Below are 18,208 nucleotides of genomic sequence, written 5' to 3' on the forward strand. Positions count from 1 at the left end.
TTACAGTAGGACTGCATCACTACCTCTGGGCTGCGGTCTGTGTTTTTATGAGATGGATGGTCATTATACTGTATGTAATAAATTCAGGTAAGGGATAAAATAGGATTGTTAATGGTTGGGACTCATTACTGCTCACACACTGTAAAAAAAAAAACGTAAAAAAAACGGTAAAATTCCGGCACAATAAATCACAGAAATACAAATACAAAAATTGAGTTTTTTCAGTAATTTTACATTAACACTGCAAAACAATCAGTAAAAAACAGCAAAATTCCGGAAGCTGGGGTGCCGCAAAAATACTGTAAAATAACGGGCACGATAAATTACAGAAATACAAATACAAAAATAGAGTTTTTTTCTGTAATTTTACATTAACACTGTAAAAAAATCTGTAAAAAAAACTGAAAAATTCCGGCAGCTGGGGTGCCGGAAAAATACCATAAAATAACGGGCACAATAAATTACAGAAATTTTCCGTAATATAAAAATAATTTTTTTTTTCTGTAATTTTACATTAACACTGTAAAAAAATCAGTTTTTTTATTACGCCAGCTGGGGTGCCAGAAAAATCCCATAAAATAATGGGAACAATAAATAAAATTTTCCATAATACAAAAATAAGTTTTTTCTATAATTTTACATTAATAACTTCAAAAGTGACACATTACACGTCAATCAGCTCTGTTATAGTTTAACAGCATGGGCGTTGGAACCATTACGGTGCGTTCACAGCAGACGTAAATGAAGCGTTAAGAGCTAGTGATTTACATGTTAAGTCAATGCAAAGAAGTGATAAACATCTTGCGGCGTTTCATGCGATTGAGGTGGCGAGAATGATGTAGTGCCAATTAAGCATTTTTGGGCATTTTACACGCGTAACTTGTGATTCCCATGCAAGTTTAAAAATCTGAACTTTGCTGTTAATTTGAGACTACAAGCTAGCTAAAGCGGTAGCTTTAACATATTCACGTCTAAATTTCACGCACAAATGATGCAAAGCAAGTTAACTTAAAATGTTCAAGTGTACAACTATGTGCGAAAAGTGCGATGTATTCGCTTTATTCGTGCCTGGTGTGAATACACCCATGCAAGACCCACTCACTTTTTCTCTAGTTTAGCGAATATGTCTGTTTACGTCTTAGAGCGCCGTCAGTCAAATCCATTCCACTAGAAAAATGTCATAATTAATTAAACTCCGTTCCACGTTTTAGCTGCAGCCTTGACTTCCACACTGCTGCTTCCTCAAATCCATTTCACTTGCCTCAAGTCGATATTAAACTCCATTTCATGTTTTACTACTTTCGTCTGCTTCACGACCACACCAGAACAAGATAAACAAAGTTTTTAGGCTAAAAAAGCAATTGGCAAAAAGCAAAAATTAAAAGGCACCAGAATACAAATGAATGGCATCTACTCCAGTTTTGGACCCACCCACATTTTTTGCTTCTGACGCGTATGTTACAGCATGTTTAATCGTGTTTACAGTCAAACCAGCTCTCTGTGTTTATAAAGGGTGTGTGAAAAATATTATTAACATGATGATTACGTGATACTAAAGCTGTTTAGTGTATTTCTGTCTGTGTGTATCTGTGTAACCCTCACCAAGTCTTAACTAATGAATATTATATGCGCTGACGACGTTGCTTGGTCACATGCCTGCATGTCTAGATCGGCATCCTCATTAATATTCATACAGCTGCGTTCGTTGATTCGACAGCTGAGCCACACTCACTCAGGAACGTCTCCCTGCGTAATGAATATTCATTAGACACGCGCCGCACAGCTATAAATGAAATGGTTGCATTGAGATCGTGTGATAAACTCACCTGAAGGAAAGATGGAGTCCAGTCAGCTCTCAGGTAATTTTAAAATAATAAAACTAAAGAACTGTAGTGGCACGAGTGTTCATTTCTTATGCTAATTCAATAATAGGCTACACAAAAGTGGAATTGTAATCCAATGTAAACCGTGGATTTAAACATTTTTATCGATTTACTTTATTATTTAAAATAATGATATCACTCAATGTGACTTAGCTTAATTAAAAAGTTTTTTTTACATGCCGTGTTTACAGGAAGTTAAAAAATATCTAGCAGTTAATATGTGATACTCCAGCAGTTATTTTAACAGAATTAAATAAATATTTCGTTGTTAATGTGCTTTCCATTTAAATGAGCTTATATTAACTTTAATTTGTCACGCAGCAAGATCATTTAAAATAAATTGGTAGAGTTGTCATTTATAACTCAGTACTTTTCCAATGAACACAGTTGCCAAATTATTTGTTTATTGTTTTAATGCAGCAACTATAACTCTTTTTCAGGTGAGCTGCCAGAAGGGGGCGTGGTTGTGTCTCAGCTGGTTCCAGTTCCAGGTGTAAAGGTACATAAACATAGACAGGTGCAGGGTGGACATCAAAGTTAATAAATATATACAGTAAATTAAAACCTCTACAATTTTAATTTCAAGACTTCTGTAAAATGTAATCTGGGGCTCCAAAGCAAACTGTAACATGATCAGGTCAGTCTGTGATATAAGCATTGTATTCTCTTCTCCAGGATGACCCATGGTCACGTGACAGCTCTGCGTCTTCATCTGACAGTGAGGATGATGATAGAGACAAGAAGAAGAAGAAAAAGAAGTTAAAAAAGAAAAAAAGCAAGGTGGCATAATGCTTTCTGTAAAATTACATGAAAGATTAGTTTACTAATTCATCAATCATCAGTAAAATTGTTTTAGCCGTGCATAGTGAGCCTGGTATCACCTCTACATCCTTGCAACCATCATTCATGCTAACCTGTACAATAATTATTGCTTCTTCACACAGAAATCCAGCTCATCTTCTTCATCATCATCTTCCTCATCCTCAGATACCGACAGCAGTGAGGTAAATGTTATTTTCTACTTTTACGTTCAATGATATGTTTGCTTATACACTGAAGCATAATGAGATAGTACAAGTGTGGTTTCTCAAGTTATTTCATAAGGCTTTAGTACAGTACTTAATAAACATATCAGATCATGTTTTAATCACTAACATAACTGTAGTTATATGTACTCAGGGCAAATAATCTAAGCAAACTAGCCTTAGGGTTATTGATATATTATAAATCTTATATATGTATATATAAATATTTATTCATTCTTCTGTTTTGGAAACATCTTCTGTTTGTGTCGATGTTTTAATCCATGCTGTTAGACATTACCCATAATGCACCTGTGTTAAAATGCTGACATTAAGAATGACAAATAATCAAACACAATACCTGCGGTTTTACGAGAACTTCTGCTTTGCTTTGAGGATTTAACAGCACATATTGACCCCAAAGCAAAAACACATTTGTAAGCAGCTGCTACACCTGCTTTTCTCACCAAACCTGTATGACTTTCTTTTTCCTAAGAAATATTCATGTCATTCTTTACTGAAATAAAAAACAGCATCAGTGTTTGGTAAAACCTCTGTTATGGGTTATGTTGAGTCAAATAGGTTTGACTACTAAACTTTAAAATGAAGGACGTTTTGAGGAAGTAAATGTGACTGTGAGTCACGCCGTGTGGCACACAAACACCTCAGTACAAAGTTGTCGCGTGTCTTATGACTGATTTTGAATTATGAAACATGTACAGCGGCAAGAAAAAGTATGTGAACCCTTAGAAATGAGCTGGTTTTCTACAGTGATTTGCCATAAAATGTGATCTGATCTGACTTTTTCAGCGTGCGGCCCCCCTTGTGTATGGTGCACTCCTTCGCGGCCCCCCAAAGAAAATTTGTGACAAAAAACTGTTCTAAACTCAACATTTTACTAAAACACATATTAAATTATACAAAAAAGTAGTGCTTTTGGTTAGTAGCTTTATTTTGTTATGTTTAATTACACAGAATTCACGATAAATTAATGTATTTTATAAAATGTCATAAAACTGGGGCCCCCCTGGCACCCTCTCGCGGCCCCCTGGGGGCCCCGCCCCCCAGTTTGAAAACCCCTGATCTAGACCACAATAGTAGACAAATAAAATGTGCATAAGCTGACAACACACAAGTATTTCTAGTTTCTTGTGTCGTTTTTGAAAACACCCAGCAGCTTGTTGAACCTCCTTAAGAAGCAATTACTTCAGGCAAGCACTTTAAGTAGTTATGAATCAGACCTGCACATTGTTCAGAAGGAATTTTTCCCCATTCCCCTTTACAAAACCGGTTCATCAAACAAATTTGTCGGATTTCTGGTGTGAACCGCTCCCTTTAGGTCATTCCACATGTTAAGGTCTGGGCTTGACTAGGTCACTCCAAATGACGCATTTTGTTTTTCTTAACCTCCATATGTGGACATCAAATTTTTTGATGTTTGCACCATAATACTTAATTCTGTGTAACTGGAACCTGTTGTACACAAACATGGACAAATACATTGCTTCATGTTCTTAGAAAATATTTGGTTATTATATTTGGGTGATTCTCACGAAAACTTGGTTTTAAGAATGTCAAGCATGAAAATGTAAAAATTGCTTAAATTTACTTTTTTTGCAACCAGACGTAGAAAAACAATGTCTGGAGTAAATGGGAACATTAATTTAAAAAACTTTTACTTATCATTTAACACTTTTTGTAACATAATTTAAAAAATTAATCCTAAAAAATCTCATTACCGCAACAGTCAGAAAACATCAACACTGACATATTTTCAAAATGACATGACAAACCTGAAAGAACATAATTTGGAGATTCTGCACATGCATTTAAAATCAAAGTATTATGCTTCTATTAATTAAATTAACATTTAATAAGCATCTGTTGCGGTAATGATAATCAAAATGTCGTGTAAGCATTCTGACAAGACAATATTTCAAATTAACTGTAAAAAAATGATCTTACCTGGTAGCCATCTTGAAGTAACTGGTCCATGTGCTTGGTCACTCAAAATCAAACTTTATTAAAATTCTGTATGTGTGCTTAAACTGTTCTCAAAAAGTGTTGCGGAGGATGAGAACATCAGGCATGGACACATCATTTTCCTAATTTTTCTTCATTATTATACATGAATATTCAGTAAATATTTTTTCTGTCTTCTAAAGTAGTCCAGCAAAACATCCATTTATTTTATTTCTTAATATTTTTGTGTTAATTTGATTAAATTACAACATAACGCATGTTCAAACACAGCCGGACACATTGCGGTAATGAGAATTTCAGCAGAAAATGAGATAAAATGTACAATTATAAATTCTTATGTTAAAATCACACATTGTGCAAGGTAGAACACAGTATTGTGTTAATTCTGAGGCTTTTTAATGCTACTATATTACACATTTTAAAGCTAAAATCATTAGTGCCGTAGTGTTTCAATGGTTTCATGAGAATCGCCCATTTATCGGTTCTTCCTAACACCAAAATAGCTGGTAGAAATCTGAAAAAAGACAAACCAAAACTCAGGTCTTGAGGTTAAGCCAGTTTGTGGTGGATTTACTTCGATGCTTACAGTGCACCTATCCCACACGATTTTACATTTCCTTTGGTGTCTAAGTGTGTATTAGTTCATGTTAACGATATGCAAAAGGTACAAACCCCAAAGTAAACGATGACGTGAGTTTAAATCTCTTTTCTTGGACTACAACAAACACACAGATTGTAGGCAACAGTTTTCTTCCTAGGCCGGATGACTTTGAGAAAATAATCATAATTACTTTCCCTGTAAGTTAACTCCTGTTAGCATTGCATTGTGAGCGAATCTTTCAAACATGGTAAGGAGCGTCACATTGCCATCTGACGTCAGAAGTATTCAGAGCAATCACAACATACATATTAGCTGGCCAATCAGGGACACAGCGCTTTTCAAATTCGTACGTTTAAGGAAGGGAGTGAGATCTGGAGCTACAAAAATGTATTGTATGTGGATAATAATGTGTTTTTTAACCACGAGAACACATTGTATTATATCAAATACACAAAATAACATTGTTTTTATGATATAGGTGCACTTTAAGGTCATTGTCATGCATGCATCAACCAACTTCTACCGATCTTCAACTGGTGGACAGACACCCTGACATTATCCTAGGATATTTTGTTAAACTTTTTAAAAAAGACACAAGAAACTTGAATTATTTGTGTGTTGTCAGCTTATACACATTGTGTTTGTCCATTGTTGTGACCTAGATGAGGATCAGATCACATTTTATGGCAAATCACTGTAGAAAACCAGCTCATTCCTGTTCTTGCCACTGTATTTATCACATAACAACAACGTCTGATTCATGACATAACTGTGTCATGCAAAACACCAGCAGCTTATAACGCACATGCTTTTCTACAGGATGAACAGAAGAAAAAGATAAAGAAGAAGAAAGCTGAGAACGTGACGAAAGAGTGTGTGAATCTCGTAGAGACAGGTATGACAGATTTAGTACATGTGTGTACATACTTGTGAGTTTGTGACCTGAATAAGAACAACATTCATTGAATTATTTCAGTTCATTTTAACTTCCTTCTGTTGGTGACTCAACGCCTGGAATCCGTTACCCATCATGCATTGGGCTCTTTGTACTCAGTGTGTCTCACATGTTCAGAATGAAACACTAGCTGTGTGCCAAATGACGTACACTTTGTTAATGAGGAAATAAAGGTAGCTGTCACTGGGCCAATACCCTTTTAAAAAACGAATTTAGTGGGTACTAAATTAATACACTAAATAGTATATGAAGAGGCCAGATGCAAAACCTTCTTAAAGGAATATTCCATTTTCTTAAAAGAAAAATCCAGATAATTTACTCACCACCATGTCATCCAAAATGTTGATGTCTTTCTTTGTTCAGTCGAGGAGAAATTGTTTTTTGAGGAAAACATTGCAGGATTTTTCTCATTTTAATGGACTTTAATAGACACCAACAATTAATACTTAACTCAACACTTAACAGTTTTTTTCAACGGAGTTTCAAAGGACTATAAACGATCCCAAACGAGGCATAAGGGTCTTATCTAGCAAAACGATTGTCATTTTTGACAATAAAAATAACAAATATACTTTAAAGCACAACTTCTCGTCTAAATCCGGTCGTGATGCGCTAGCGTGACCCCACGCAATACGTCATCACGTCAAGAGGTCACAGAACGCGAAACTCCGCCCCAGTGTTTACAAGTGTTGAGAAAGAGGACCGTTCCTACATTGTTGTATGTCAACTGATACTAATTAATGTCTTTGTGTCAGTTTATTGTTTACAATGGTCCGCAAATATGCGTTTTATATATGTGACGTGACCTCCCTACGTCACTACGCATTTACGTTAGGTCGCGCTGGACCGGATCTAGACGAAAAGTTGTGGTTTAAAAGAGCATATTTTTTATTTTTCTTGTCAAAAATGACAATCATTTTGCTAGATAAGACCCTTATGCCTCGTTTGGGATTGTTTATAGTCCTTTGAAAAAAAATGTTACGTGTTGAGTTAAGTGTTAATTGTTGGTGTCTATTAAAGTCCATTAAAATGAGAAAAATCCTGCAATGTTTTCCTCAAAAAACATAATTTCTTCTCGACTGAACAAAGAAAGACATCAACATTTTGGATGACATGGTGGTGAGTAAATTATCTGGATTTTTCTTTTAAGAAAATGGAATATTCCTTTAAGTGCATGTTTTTTTGTCATATTTTTTAAGCATTTTTTATCAGGCTCTTATGTTTAGTTTCAATAATTTTACTTTAATGGCAATGAAAATGTTATTAATCAGTCATTGAAATGCCTTATTTTCATTAAAAATGCACTTTTTTTGACAATTGCAAAAGATGCAACTAGAAAGAGGCAAAGTGTAAAAATGAAGAAACTGAAGCACACATTAGATGGCGCTGTGGTCCACGTTACTGTCACATTGAGGTTATATTCAGGTCCAAGTACTTACAAGGGACACAAGTTTGAATGTAATCCACGGTCGTTTTGCACTTGGTCGTTCATGTAATTAATCTGTTGTGCACTTGGAGGATAATTGCACAAAGTCGACGTGGCATTTAGTGGATTCTGACAACAAAGCGGTATTTCTTAATGGAATTTGAAGTGGAGGTATTTAATGAACATATAATGCATGCTAAGAGCATTTGGCCAATATAATTATCTTAATTTTTTTGAGTTTAGCAGCTTTTGCATCTGAGCTCTATTTATTAAGACACTTAAACTACAGTATGCACTATGTACTCAGCTTTTAGCATATATATATATATATATATATATATATATATATATATATATATATATATATATATATATATATATATATACATTTTAGTTTTATCCCTAATCGAACACTTATTTTTCCTAACCAGAAGTATATGCTTCCCAGATGACTTTTAATATCAGTGTTATTTGTTTTACCCAACATAAACTTAGTCTTCATCAGTCTGAAGTGTATTCGTCTCCAATAGGGGTGTGCCATATAATGCCGTACATTATAACACAGACATTTCAGTGCATGAATGCCTTGTCTCAAAAGGCACCCATGGTCTTCCTGTAAGTCTGCACTTTCGGGATATAATGCTGCTGTGGCTGTCAGGAAGAAAATTGCGCGTCAAGGAATCACATCATATTGACCGAAAAGGCAGTGACCGTATGCACCCTTTAAACTTAAAATGACACTTACGGACACACGTACACATCAGCCATTGTAAGTTCAAGAGACCACAAGTCCACATTAAGAGCGACATTTGGGAAAGTGACCAGTGTTACGCAATTCATTGATTGGGTTGATTGAATTTTAATGTTTCCAATGTGATCACACTACTTTTGTACTATTTATACTACAAAATGGCATAATGGAATAGTACGAGTGCAATTTGAGATGTACACACTGTTTTACTGCATAATGTATTTGTGCAGTGCTAAACATCTAAAGCATTTCACTTGTGGTTAATAATGGTATTGATTTACCAGTTCATCTATCACTGTTGAAATATAAAGTATTTTTTGCATGCCAGACGTTTCATGCATAACATTTACATACTTCGCTCAGATGCTTTCTGTATTGTTGTAATACTAATGTATGTGTAGTATGTTAGTACTGTATTCATAACTGGTATTTTGATGACGTGATGTTTGTTCTTCATCAGGTTTAGAGGGAGATGCTGATTTAACTCCTGCAGGAGAACCCAAAGAGGAGAAGAAGAAGAAATTAAAGACAGATAAAGTAATTTTTAATTTCTCGTGTTGACAGATCAATAAAGAGCGTTTGCGTGATATCCCTTAAATATTCCTTAATATTTAGCAGATATTATTCGTCTTAAGATATGGTAGTTGTCAGATGTTTGTTTGTAAATACATTAGGAAGATAATGCAGCACTTATGACACAAAATACAGAACACAGTCGGTTATTCTCCACAGGACAGATAGACATGAAGATACTGTATAATACTGTGGACATTGAATACATAATGTACCCAAATTTGGGCTTGAATAATTTGCTTTAATAGGTAAATGAACCTGCTTTATCCTCACAGGATTCAGGAGCGTCTCTATCAGACAATGAAGATGACCAGAAGATGAAAGAAAAGAAAAAGAAAAAAGATAAGAAAAAGAAAGATAAAAAGAAAAAGAAGAAGAAAGAAAAGAAGAAGAAAAAGAAGAAGGTATGGAACCACAGAAGAATAAAAGAGTATATTTATCTCCTCTGATTGTAAAGCATCATTTGTGTGTATTTCAGGAGTCCAGCTCATCTTCCTCTTCTGATAGCTCATCTTCATCCTCTGACAGTGATGATGATGATAAAAAGAAGAAGAAGAAGAAAAAGAAGAAGACCAAGAAGAAGAAGAAGAAGGTTCATGTAGAGAAAGTATTTGTTGTATGTTGCTGCTGATTCATGAAAGCTGAACATCCTCATCTGTTTGTTTATCTGTCAGGATTCCAGCAGCAGTTCATCTGACAGCTCGAGTGAAGATGAGAAAAAGAAGAAGAAGAAAAAGAAGAAAGACAAGAAGAAGAAAAAGAAGAAGGACAAGAAGAAGAAAAAGGACAAAAAGGTGAAGTGTAGTTATTTATATTTCATTAAGATTTGGTTAGATGGATGGTCGAATTGAGGGGGCCGGGGTTTCCGGACCCCCTATAAAGCACAAAAATATAAATTGAGGGTCCGCTGGTTTTTATTAAAATTAAAATACTACAAGACTTTAAAATTCTCGTGCTGCCCTGGTACAAAGCCATAGTGTCCATTGTTTGTCCAAAATATTTCGGTCTAAAATTAAATTAAACTCTCAAGTGCACCTCACGCTGTGTTCTGGAGGAATAGGCTTTAAGCCCAGCTGCACTTCTTACTGAACTTCAGCCAGCTCCTTGTTTCCTGTCTGCCATTATTGGACAAACTGATTAATTCAGGTGTGCCTGACCTCAGTAGTCACAACAACAATAATCAGATACACCTGGATTAATCAGTTTGTCCAATACTGGCAGACAGGAAACTAGGAGCTGGCTGAAGTTCAGGAAGTAGTGCAGTGGGCATATGGATTATTTTCACCTCGTTTACAGCAAGAATCTTTAGGGTTAGGGGCTTTAAAAAAAATTAGTATTATTTCACACCAGTCCACCAAATCAGAAGAGACACAAAATATTTTATTGGGAAAGCAGAAGAAATCATGCATAAATTATAATCTCTTTAATACTAACCGCTGAAATATGCATCATTCAGAAATAAATAGCTATTTATAGAAAGTTTATCATTTGCATATGTTTCTAAACCTTGCAAACATTTACATGCAATCGTTTTTTTTTTTTAAACAATTTGAGTGCAAGATGTTGAGCTGTGCACATAGATGCATATACATTTTTAAATTAACACACACACTCATAAACGTACGCACGGAGAGGTGCTTTCAAAAAGCTTGCAAACACAAAATGATCTCGAAATATCAAAGTCTTTGCACAAGGACCGCTTTAAGCTTTGACATTATTCCAACACTGGTTAGATGCATGAAAAATCTTTGTTTGTTACTTAAAGTTGATATGAAATGACATTCATTTCCAAAGTGAAACAAATTATTTTTATAGAAATATAGTCCAGGACAGGAGTAATGAGTTGTTGCCCTGTCCATGAATATAATCAAAGTAAATAAGCATGGAATAGGCACAAGTTTTCCAGTAATATTCCTACAGAAACGAGGGAAGGAAAAAAATTAAATTTTTCTCTTTATAGAGAGTTATTATATCTGGATGTGTTGTACAGTAATGACTGAGCTGAAGTCTTTATAACATTCATCGTGTGTGTGACTCACATCTCTTGATGGCTCGGCTCTGCTTTAGTGCTAAAGTGTTAAAATCAAATTCACAAGTCTTTCTAACACATCGCTGTTTTACACAGGACTCGGAGGGCAGTGATGGAGATAAAGATGAAAAGGTAAGAACATTAGTGCTTTGACACAACTTTACAGTTTCAATCCCAGCATGCAACAGCAGACAGAAAACATCTGAAAACTCTCAGACGAGATGTTATTGCTGAGGAGTTACTCCTCTATAGCTCATGGATTTAATAAAAAGCCACTGAATGATGCGCTGTAGCTTTTAAGAAATAAAATCGTATCGAATTCGAGTCAGAATATAAGACATGATTTAATTGATTTACTTTCTGTCTGTTACAGAAACATGAAGAAACTGGGAAACTATCAGGGGACGGTTTGGAAACTTTTTCATCCTCATCTGGTGAGCCCAGTGTTTTTATCTCATATTTAAGTTTCTTTATTTTAAAAATGGATAATCATGATCATTAAAAATCTACTTCCTGTCTTTTCAAGCACTTCCTGTTGAGTCTGCGAGTGGTCACGTGTTTGATGAGAATACAGAGGATGTCAAAGACAAACAGAAAGACAAAAAGAAGAAACTGAAGGAAAAGAAGAAAGATAAGGTGTGTTGTATTTACTTTATTTATCGAGAATATTTCATGTATTCTACCTGATTGTGAATGTTGTTATTCACGTACATTTGTGGACATGTAGGATTCATCATCAGATAGCTTCTCTTCTGACAGCGAGGATGACAAGAAAAAGAAGAAAAAGAAAAAGAAGAAAGTCAAGGTAAGAATTATTTACTTATTTGTTGTATTTATTTACATATTCATAGGATTTCAAACCTGTATTCTTGTTTTTGACAGGATTCATCTTCATCATCAGACAGCTCATCTTCCTCTTCTGATAGCGAAGACGACAAGAAGAAGAAGAAGAAAAAGAAGAAGAAAAAGAAAACAAAGAAGAAGAAAGTAAATAATAAATATAGCTGCAATCAGCGATTACCGGGGTTCAAGCGATTTGGACCACAAGACCTTTAAGGACATGCCCCTGTAGATATTCTGCATTGTACAAAACACATGATGAAAAATAAGCTACCAGACAAACATGTTTTCAAAGTTATCAGCAAAAAACCTGCTCTCATTCAGTGAAATGTCTCCCTCTCTTTTCACGGAGCATTGACAAATAGAACACTGAATGAAATGTGAGTGGTGCTTGCCGTGGCAAAACTCAGGTGACAAAATTTTAGAGTAGTCTTAATGAGTCAAAAGAGCCGAACCCCATATCTCTACGATGTTCTGAAACAGATATAGCTCTTGCAAAATGGTTGCTAGGGTATTCTCATTGGTTGCTAGGGAGTGAATTGCAATCCACCAATGATTATACTCAAAGCCATGAAAGGAATATTCCATAATTTTAGATGTAAGGTTGCAGTATTTTTAAGTGAAAATAACAAAAAACCACTAGGTGGTGCTATGACAAACTCATGCATGCAACCTCAGGTCATGACTTTGTTACATGTCGCTAGTATCATGGCTATACACTTTAGTTGAGTAAAAAACAGTTGTATGACCATTGGGCTTACTTAATGTCAAAGGTTTTGTTCAATTATGAGGCCAACTAGTTGTGCAGGCATACTATTTTTTTTATTGCCTCAGACTCTGCTCAGACATCAGCGTATCAAATCTGGTGAAAAAATGTCATGTCGTTGCGGAGTTATAACCATTTATGTGTAAAAACACAAAAAATGAATGTAATTTTTTTTTTTTTCAATTTTCCACCATTTCTGATGGAAATTTTAACATAAAGGCAATAACGTTTTTTGTTCAGAAGGTAATGTAATGTTCTTCCTATGGTAGTTTCGAGTCAATCGGAATAACTCCACGGAGTTATTCGTATGTGTTTTTTAAGCGCTATTTTCCTGTGCAGAGCCAACCGTAAGGCGAAACCTGGCATGTTTGGTATCGTTGGACTCGGCAACAATTCAGGACTCCAAGGAAAAAAATTGCATGAAAATACTTCAAACTCAGCCTAAGTTATAAGCATTTAAATTATTTGTCTGACCACTAGATGGCACTGTGACGAAATGATGCATGCAACCTCAGGCCATGACTCTCATCACAAGTACCAAGTGTCGTGTTGATACTTCATTCCTGTCCACAGTTATAGCCAATAAAATCCTAGTGGCTGCGCACACTTCAGACTTTGGGGCGTGGCATGTTTACCGTGAGTCGACTTTTTTTTAATAATTATTGATATTCGAACTCCAAGGAACATTTTAGCACTGGAATGATTCCGATCGGGCAAAAAACCTAGGACTAGTTTTTTTAGTTTTTGTTTTTTTGACAAAATCGAAAGTAGCGGAAAATGTTTCATGACGGAAATTAAATCGGAGATATGCATTTTGTTCGTCTTGATGCAAGGAATTCAGGGATATAAGACAATTGACATTTGGACAAGAACTGTGAAAGTTAGAAGCATCAACGCGTTTGCCATTGCTATAGCGCCCCCCATAGGCCGATTGGGGTGACGCTCTGTCAACTTCGCGCATGAATGAGACCTTGTATTTTAATAAGATGGCGGCCGATGACTTCTTTTTTGAGGGCACGCAGTGTGAGGCTCCTTACAACATGTATTTAGCCCGTCATGTGTGTGGCTCGTCATGTCAAAATATGTGTTCGGCGCGCCAAGTAACCTTATGTGCAAAACGTGTGATGTCAAAATACGAGCCTGCTGTAGACGTTTCGAGGGGTTTATGATAAAAGAGACGGCAGATACTCACTTAAAAGCGGGGTGCATGATTTTTGAAAATCACTTTGGAAAACGTTGGACCGGGTACCAAAACACCCTTGTAGCCAATCAGCACTAAGGGGTGTGTCTACTAACCAACATTGTTGTCTGGGTTGCGTATATGGGGGGCGGGTCTATCAAAAGATGGTCCAGATTCTATTGGGGTAGGGACGTGTTTGTTTAGGTGATTTCAAATGTCAACATTGACTTTCAGAGATCATGCACCCCGCCTTTAATCTCATGTGTAATCAGAGTGTAGTGTTAAGTGTTGCGAGTATTTTTTGAACGTGAACCCTTTTGTATTTTGACATGATGCATTGATGCACATGGTTAACATGACGCAACAAACAAATATTTTGAATTTGTGCCACTCACAAGAGAAGTCACCGGCCTCCGCTGATTTTAAAACTTGGACTGAAATCTTTTCTTGTTCCTGACAGCATTCATCGTCATCATCAGACACATCCTCTTCATCCTCTGACAGTGAGGAGGACAAGAAGAAAAAGAAGAAGAAGAAAAAGAAGAAAAAGAAAGTAAAGGTAAGAATTATTTATTTATTCATTTATTGAATTTATTTACGTTACCTGAGATTTTACACGGGTATATATTCTTATTCCTGGCAGGATTCATCTTCATCATCAGACAGCGACTCTTCGTCATCTGACAGCGAGAAGGACAAGAAGAAGAAGAAGAAGAAAAAGAAGAAGAAGAAAAAGAAGAAGGCAGCAAAAGTAATTATGCCATTCATTAATTATCCTCTGCAGGGTCATGGCCAAAAGTAATTGTTGTTATTTGTTTACAGTACAGTAAGTACTAATTAAAGAGAAGTGTGTCATATGTCATTAACAATGAGACGCAGACTGAGATTTGCTGGTGTTTATGAAACAGATTTGTGCTTTTACTGAGATCTTACTGAGTTGCTGTATGTTTGAGTCAGAAACATTGATGTGTTCCTGAAATAAGCCTCTCCCAAAGGAGACGAGCAGAATTATGCCTAGTAAGATACCAAAGATGCCAAAATTATTTTCATTGGCATGACCTCTTGACTTTTCACCTCAGGATTCTAGCTCATCTTCATCATCCGACAGCAGCTCGTCCTCAGACAGTGATAAAGAGAAGAAGAAGAAGAAGAAGAAGAAGAAAAAGAAGGTGAATTACTATAAAGATCCTTTTATTTGTGCAATATTTTTTTCTTGTTCTGTCAATCATAAATGTTTGTGTGTGCATCAGGACTCCAGCTCATCTGACAATGACAAAGACAAGAAGAAAAAGGATAAAAAGAAAGACAAGAAGAAGAAGAAAAAGAAGGTGATGATCAGTATTAACCCCGATGGTTTAGGGATAAGACAGCAATGTCTAATATTTCACAGTAAAATATCCATGTACCTTTATTCTATTAATAATAATAATAATACCGTTTTAATTCAATCTTCCTGCTTTTGTTTATATTCAGGACTCTAAACCATCAGCTTCAGATAATGATGATGTCAAACAGGTACAAACCAATCTAAGCTTATACTTACACCTTATGGGCTCTATTATACAACCGGCAGTGCGATGCGAGACGCAAGAGTCTTTTGGTAGTTTCAATACGGCGCAATGATCATTTTCACGTTTAGCGCCACATTGTTTAAATAGCAAATGCATTTGCGCCCAATTTTGCGCCCATGGGCGTTCTGGTCTGAAATCGAGGTGTGTTTGCAACCAAAATAGACTACGCAATAGTGTTTTTGTTATTTAATGAGCGTGTTAGTAATATGCGCCTATAAACCGGGCCCCCACGCATTTGCTTATCACACACATGAATGCGCAGCAGCACACAACTGTTTTTAAATATGAAAAATTAAAGGATTCAAATGTAAAAGATTATTATTATTGAGTCTTATGGACATAAATGAGGACCAATTATGAGACGTTAGAAGGCGCAAAAAGCTGCTTCATCTGTAGCCTGTAAAGTATAAAATGCTTTGCTTTAAACAAATGCATCTGTTTTTAAATGTTTTTTAAATGCTACCCTACAGATTTATTGTATATGATGACTCTGTACCTGTGGATATGATGAGATGGGAAACGTTTTTAAGTAATGCTTTTTAAAAATCCCATGGCGCTGTCCAAGTGCTGAAATGCTTCGGCTCTCTGCACGTTTGTAAATTCTTTATCTCCTGTTTGTTACAAATATATACAAAGTATTTTTAGAGTACAAACCTTTTCTTGCATATTTGAAAATTATTTTATGAGATTACAATGATTATGTGGGATATCAATACATTTACAGCAATTAAAAGCCTGCTGTTTTTACTTCTATGACTGGAAAAAAAACGTCTTTTAAAGGTTTTAATCTAAAAAATAAAAATTTCAATAAAAGTGAAAACAACACAATTTTTTAACATTAATCTTAAACTGGTGTCTTCTTCCTTCGCTTAGTTTTTCAGTTTACAAATTTCGCCATCTAAATAGGGATTAGACATAGCGCCAGCGCAACTGGCTTTTAAAGGGGAAAAGAGCTGAGATTCTCATTGGTTTATTGCACATTACACCCAAAACACTCCCATTACTCATTAGGAAAATAGGAAAACCCTTTTTGACCGTGCACCGGGTGGACAAACCATTTTTCCCGTTGTTAAATTAGCAAAGTGGCGTCGGACACGCCAATTTAGACCATGCACCATGCGCTTTAGATCGTTAAAATAGGGTCCATAATCTTTCAGTGTTGCTCATTTATTGTAAAATATTGAGCTATTTAAAAGTTGCTGATTTCCCTCATTAATAGATGGCTGTATATTTATCTTGTTCGTTCATTTATTTCACTTTAGAAGAAATCAAATGAAGAAGAGAAATCTGCATTGGGGGTTGATGGAGGTCAGTCGCTCTCAGTGGATGGAGGAGGATTTGGTGGCTCCCTCAGTACAACAGATAAGAGTCAAGGATCTCCGGTTGTGTCCTCTGAAGTTCAACGGGAGAACAGCAGCGCCTCCTCCAGGCATCTTACACCCATTGAAAGCCTGATGGGTCATCCACAGAGAATCACACTGGAGACGGAGCGAGTGCCTGTTGTTGTCACCTCCAGATATACTTCACACAGATCTAATGACATACTCAGAGGTCCTAAACCTTACAGATCTTAGAGATACATACCAAAATAACATAGTATTGCACCAGAGGTCAAAGGTTTGGACACACCTGTTCATTCCTTAAGAAAGATCATATTAACATAACAAATGATGTTTTGTGAGCTTGCAAAACGTGCCATTTAAACTGTATGTTTAAATAGAAAACACAAAGCATTTGTTTTTAGATCATTCGCTGAAAGTTTTTGACAACTATCTTTTATTTGTGTGTTTTTATGAGATTTCTGGATGCAACACAAATAAAATAAATCCAAGCCCGATTTTAACCTGACATCTGTTTGTGTTTGAAAAAATTGCAGATTAAAACATTATGAAAAAAATAAGCCAGCATGTCTGTTTTTATTCAGAAAACATTTTCTGTGTAGAAGAAACCATTCAAATATAAAGTGTAAACTATATGCAGTTTTTATAAATGATTAACAGAGCTATATGACTGGTAAAATCATAAGAGTTTTCTGAAATAGAAATAATAAATATTTGCATTAAAACCTTACTGTAGTTATATACAGTACAGTATGTAATCTGTTTTTACAGTAAATGTTTAAGACAAACCTCATTTCTGATGTTACATTATTGTCACTTAATATGAATTAGTTCAATCTAAATCTTATGTATTGTATCCAGTGTTCGAATTGAGAGTAGGGGGGTGTTCCCAGACCACATATAAGCATTGAGGGGACCCCTATTAAACACACAAATATAAATTAGGGGGTCCCCTGGTTTTATTCAAATTAAAATACTACATGAATTAAATTCTTAGCTGGGGGACCCCCATAATCTTTGACATTATTAGAACAATGATTGTATCTTCAGATAAATCACAGACGGTGTAAGGTCTGATAGAAACTCTGTGACTGGTTAATCCTGTCAGATATCAGACAGTTTTCTGACTAAAAGAGTGTTTGTACAAAAGCAGCGTTTGACACACCCAAGCCCTTTTTACGTGTAAAGATGTCATAATGATACCTGAACTGTGCTGATGGGGGAGTAAGGAAATAAACTGGTTTTGTTGGTTAATCCAGTTTTGTGAAAGAGTTTTATATTTTGTGAG

The 18,208-nt window shown here is 35.6% G+C and overlaps 1 protein-coding gene across 8 annotated transcripts; it reads left to right on the top strand.

Annotated features, from left to right (window-relative positions):
- Nucleotides 1–1,760: 1,760 nt before the first annotated feature.
- Nucleotides 1,761–17,423, top strand: LOC129438722 (uncharacterized). Of its 8 annotated transcripts, none has more exons than XM_055197589.2 (20): nt 1,761–1,859; nt 2,324–2,382; nt 2,559–2,663; nt 2,828–2,887; nt 6,309–6,384; nt 9,082–9,158; nt 9,470–9,598; nt 9,673–9,786; nt 9,869–9,988; nt 11,320–11,355; nt 11,597–11,657; nt 11,750–11,859; nt 11,951–12,028; nt 12,106–12,210; nt 14,470–14,568; nt 14,653–14,760; nt 15,089–15,178; nt 15,260–15,337; nt 15,483–15,524; nt 16,843–17,423. In XM_055197589.2, the coding sequence occupies exons 1-20, from the start codon at nt 1,838–1,840 to the stop codon at nt 17,152–17,154; spliced, it is 1,881 nt and encodes a 626-aa protein (XP_055053564.2). In that variant the 5' UTR covers nt 1,761–1,837; the 3' UTR covers nt 17,155–17,423. The 8 variants fall into 8 exon arrangements, with proteins under 8 accessions (XP_055053564.2, XP_073721892.1, XP_055053565.2 ...); XM_073865791.1 differs by having other exon boundaries at nt 16,846–17,423; XM_055197590.2 differs by having other exon boundaries at nt 15,260–15,332; nt 15,481–15,524.
- Nucleotides 17,424–18,208: the final 785 nt, after the last annotated feature.

Source organism: Misgurnus anguillicaudatus, unplaced genomic scaffold, assembly GCF_027580225.2.
Source record: "Misgurnus anguillicaudatus unplaced genomic scaffold, ASM2758022v2 HiC_scaffold_33, whole genome shotgun sequence".
NCBI classification, from domain to species: Eukaryota; Metazoa; Chordata; class Actinopteri; order Cypriniformes; family Cobitidae; genus Misgurnus; species Misgurnus anguillicaudatus.

Excerpts from the sequence above, each read along its gene's own strand:
- LOC129438722 (XM_055197589.2), top strand. The coding sequence starts at position 1,838 with ATGGAGTCCAGTCAGCTCTCAG. Across the intron at positions 9,787-9,868 it reads CCAAGAAGAAGAAGAAGAAG|GATTCCAGCAGCAGTTCATC; the intron begins GTTCATGTAGAG and ends TTTATCTGTCAG. Across the intron at positions 15,525-16,842 it reads ATAATGATGATGTCAAACAG|AAGAAATCAAATGAAGAAGA; the intron begins GTACAAACCAAT and ends ATTTCACTTTAG.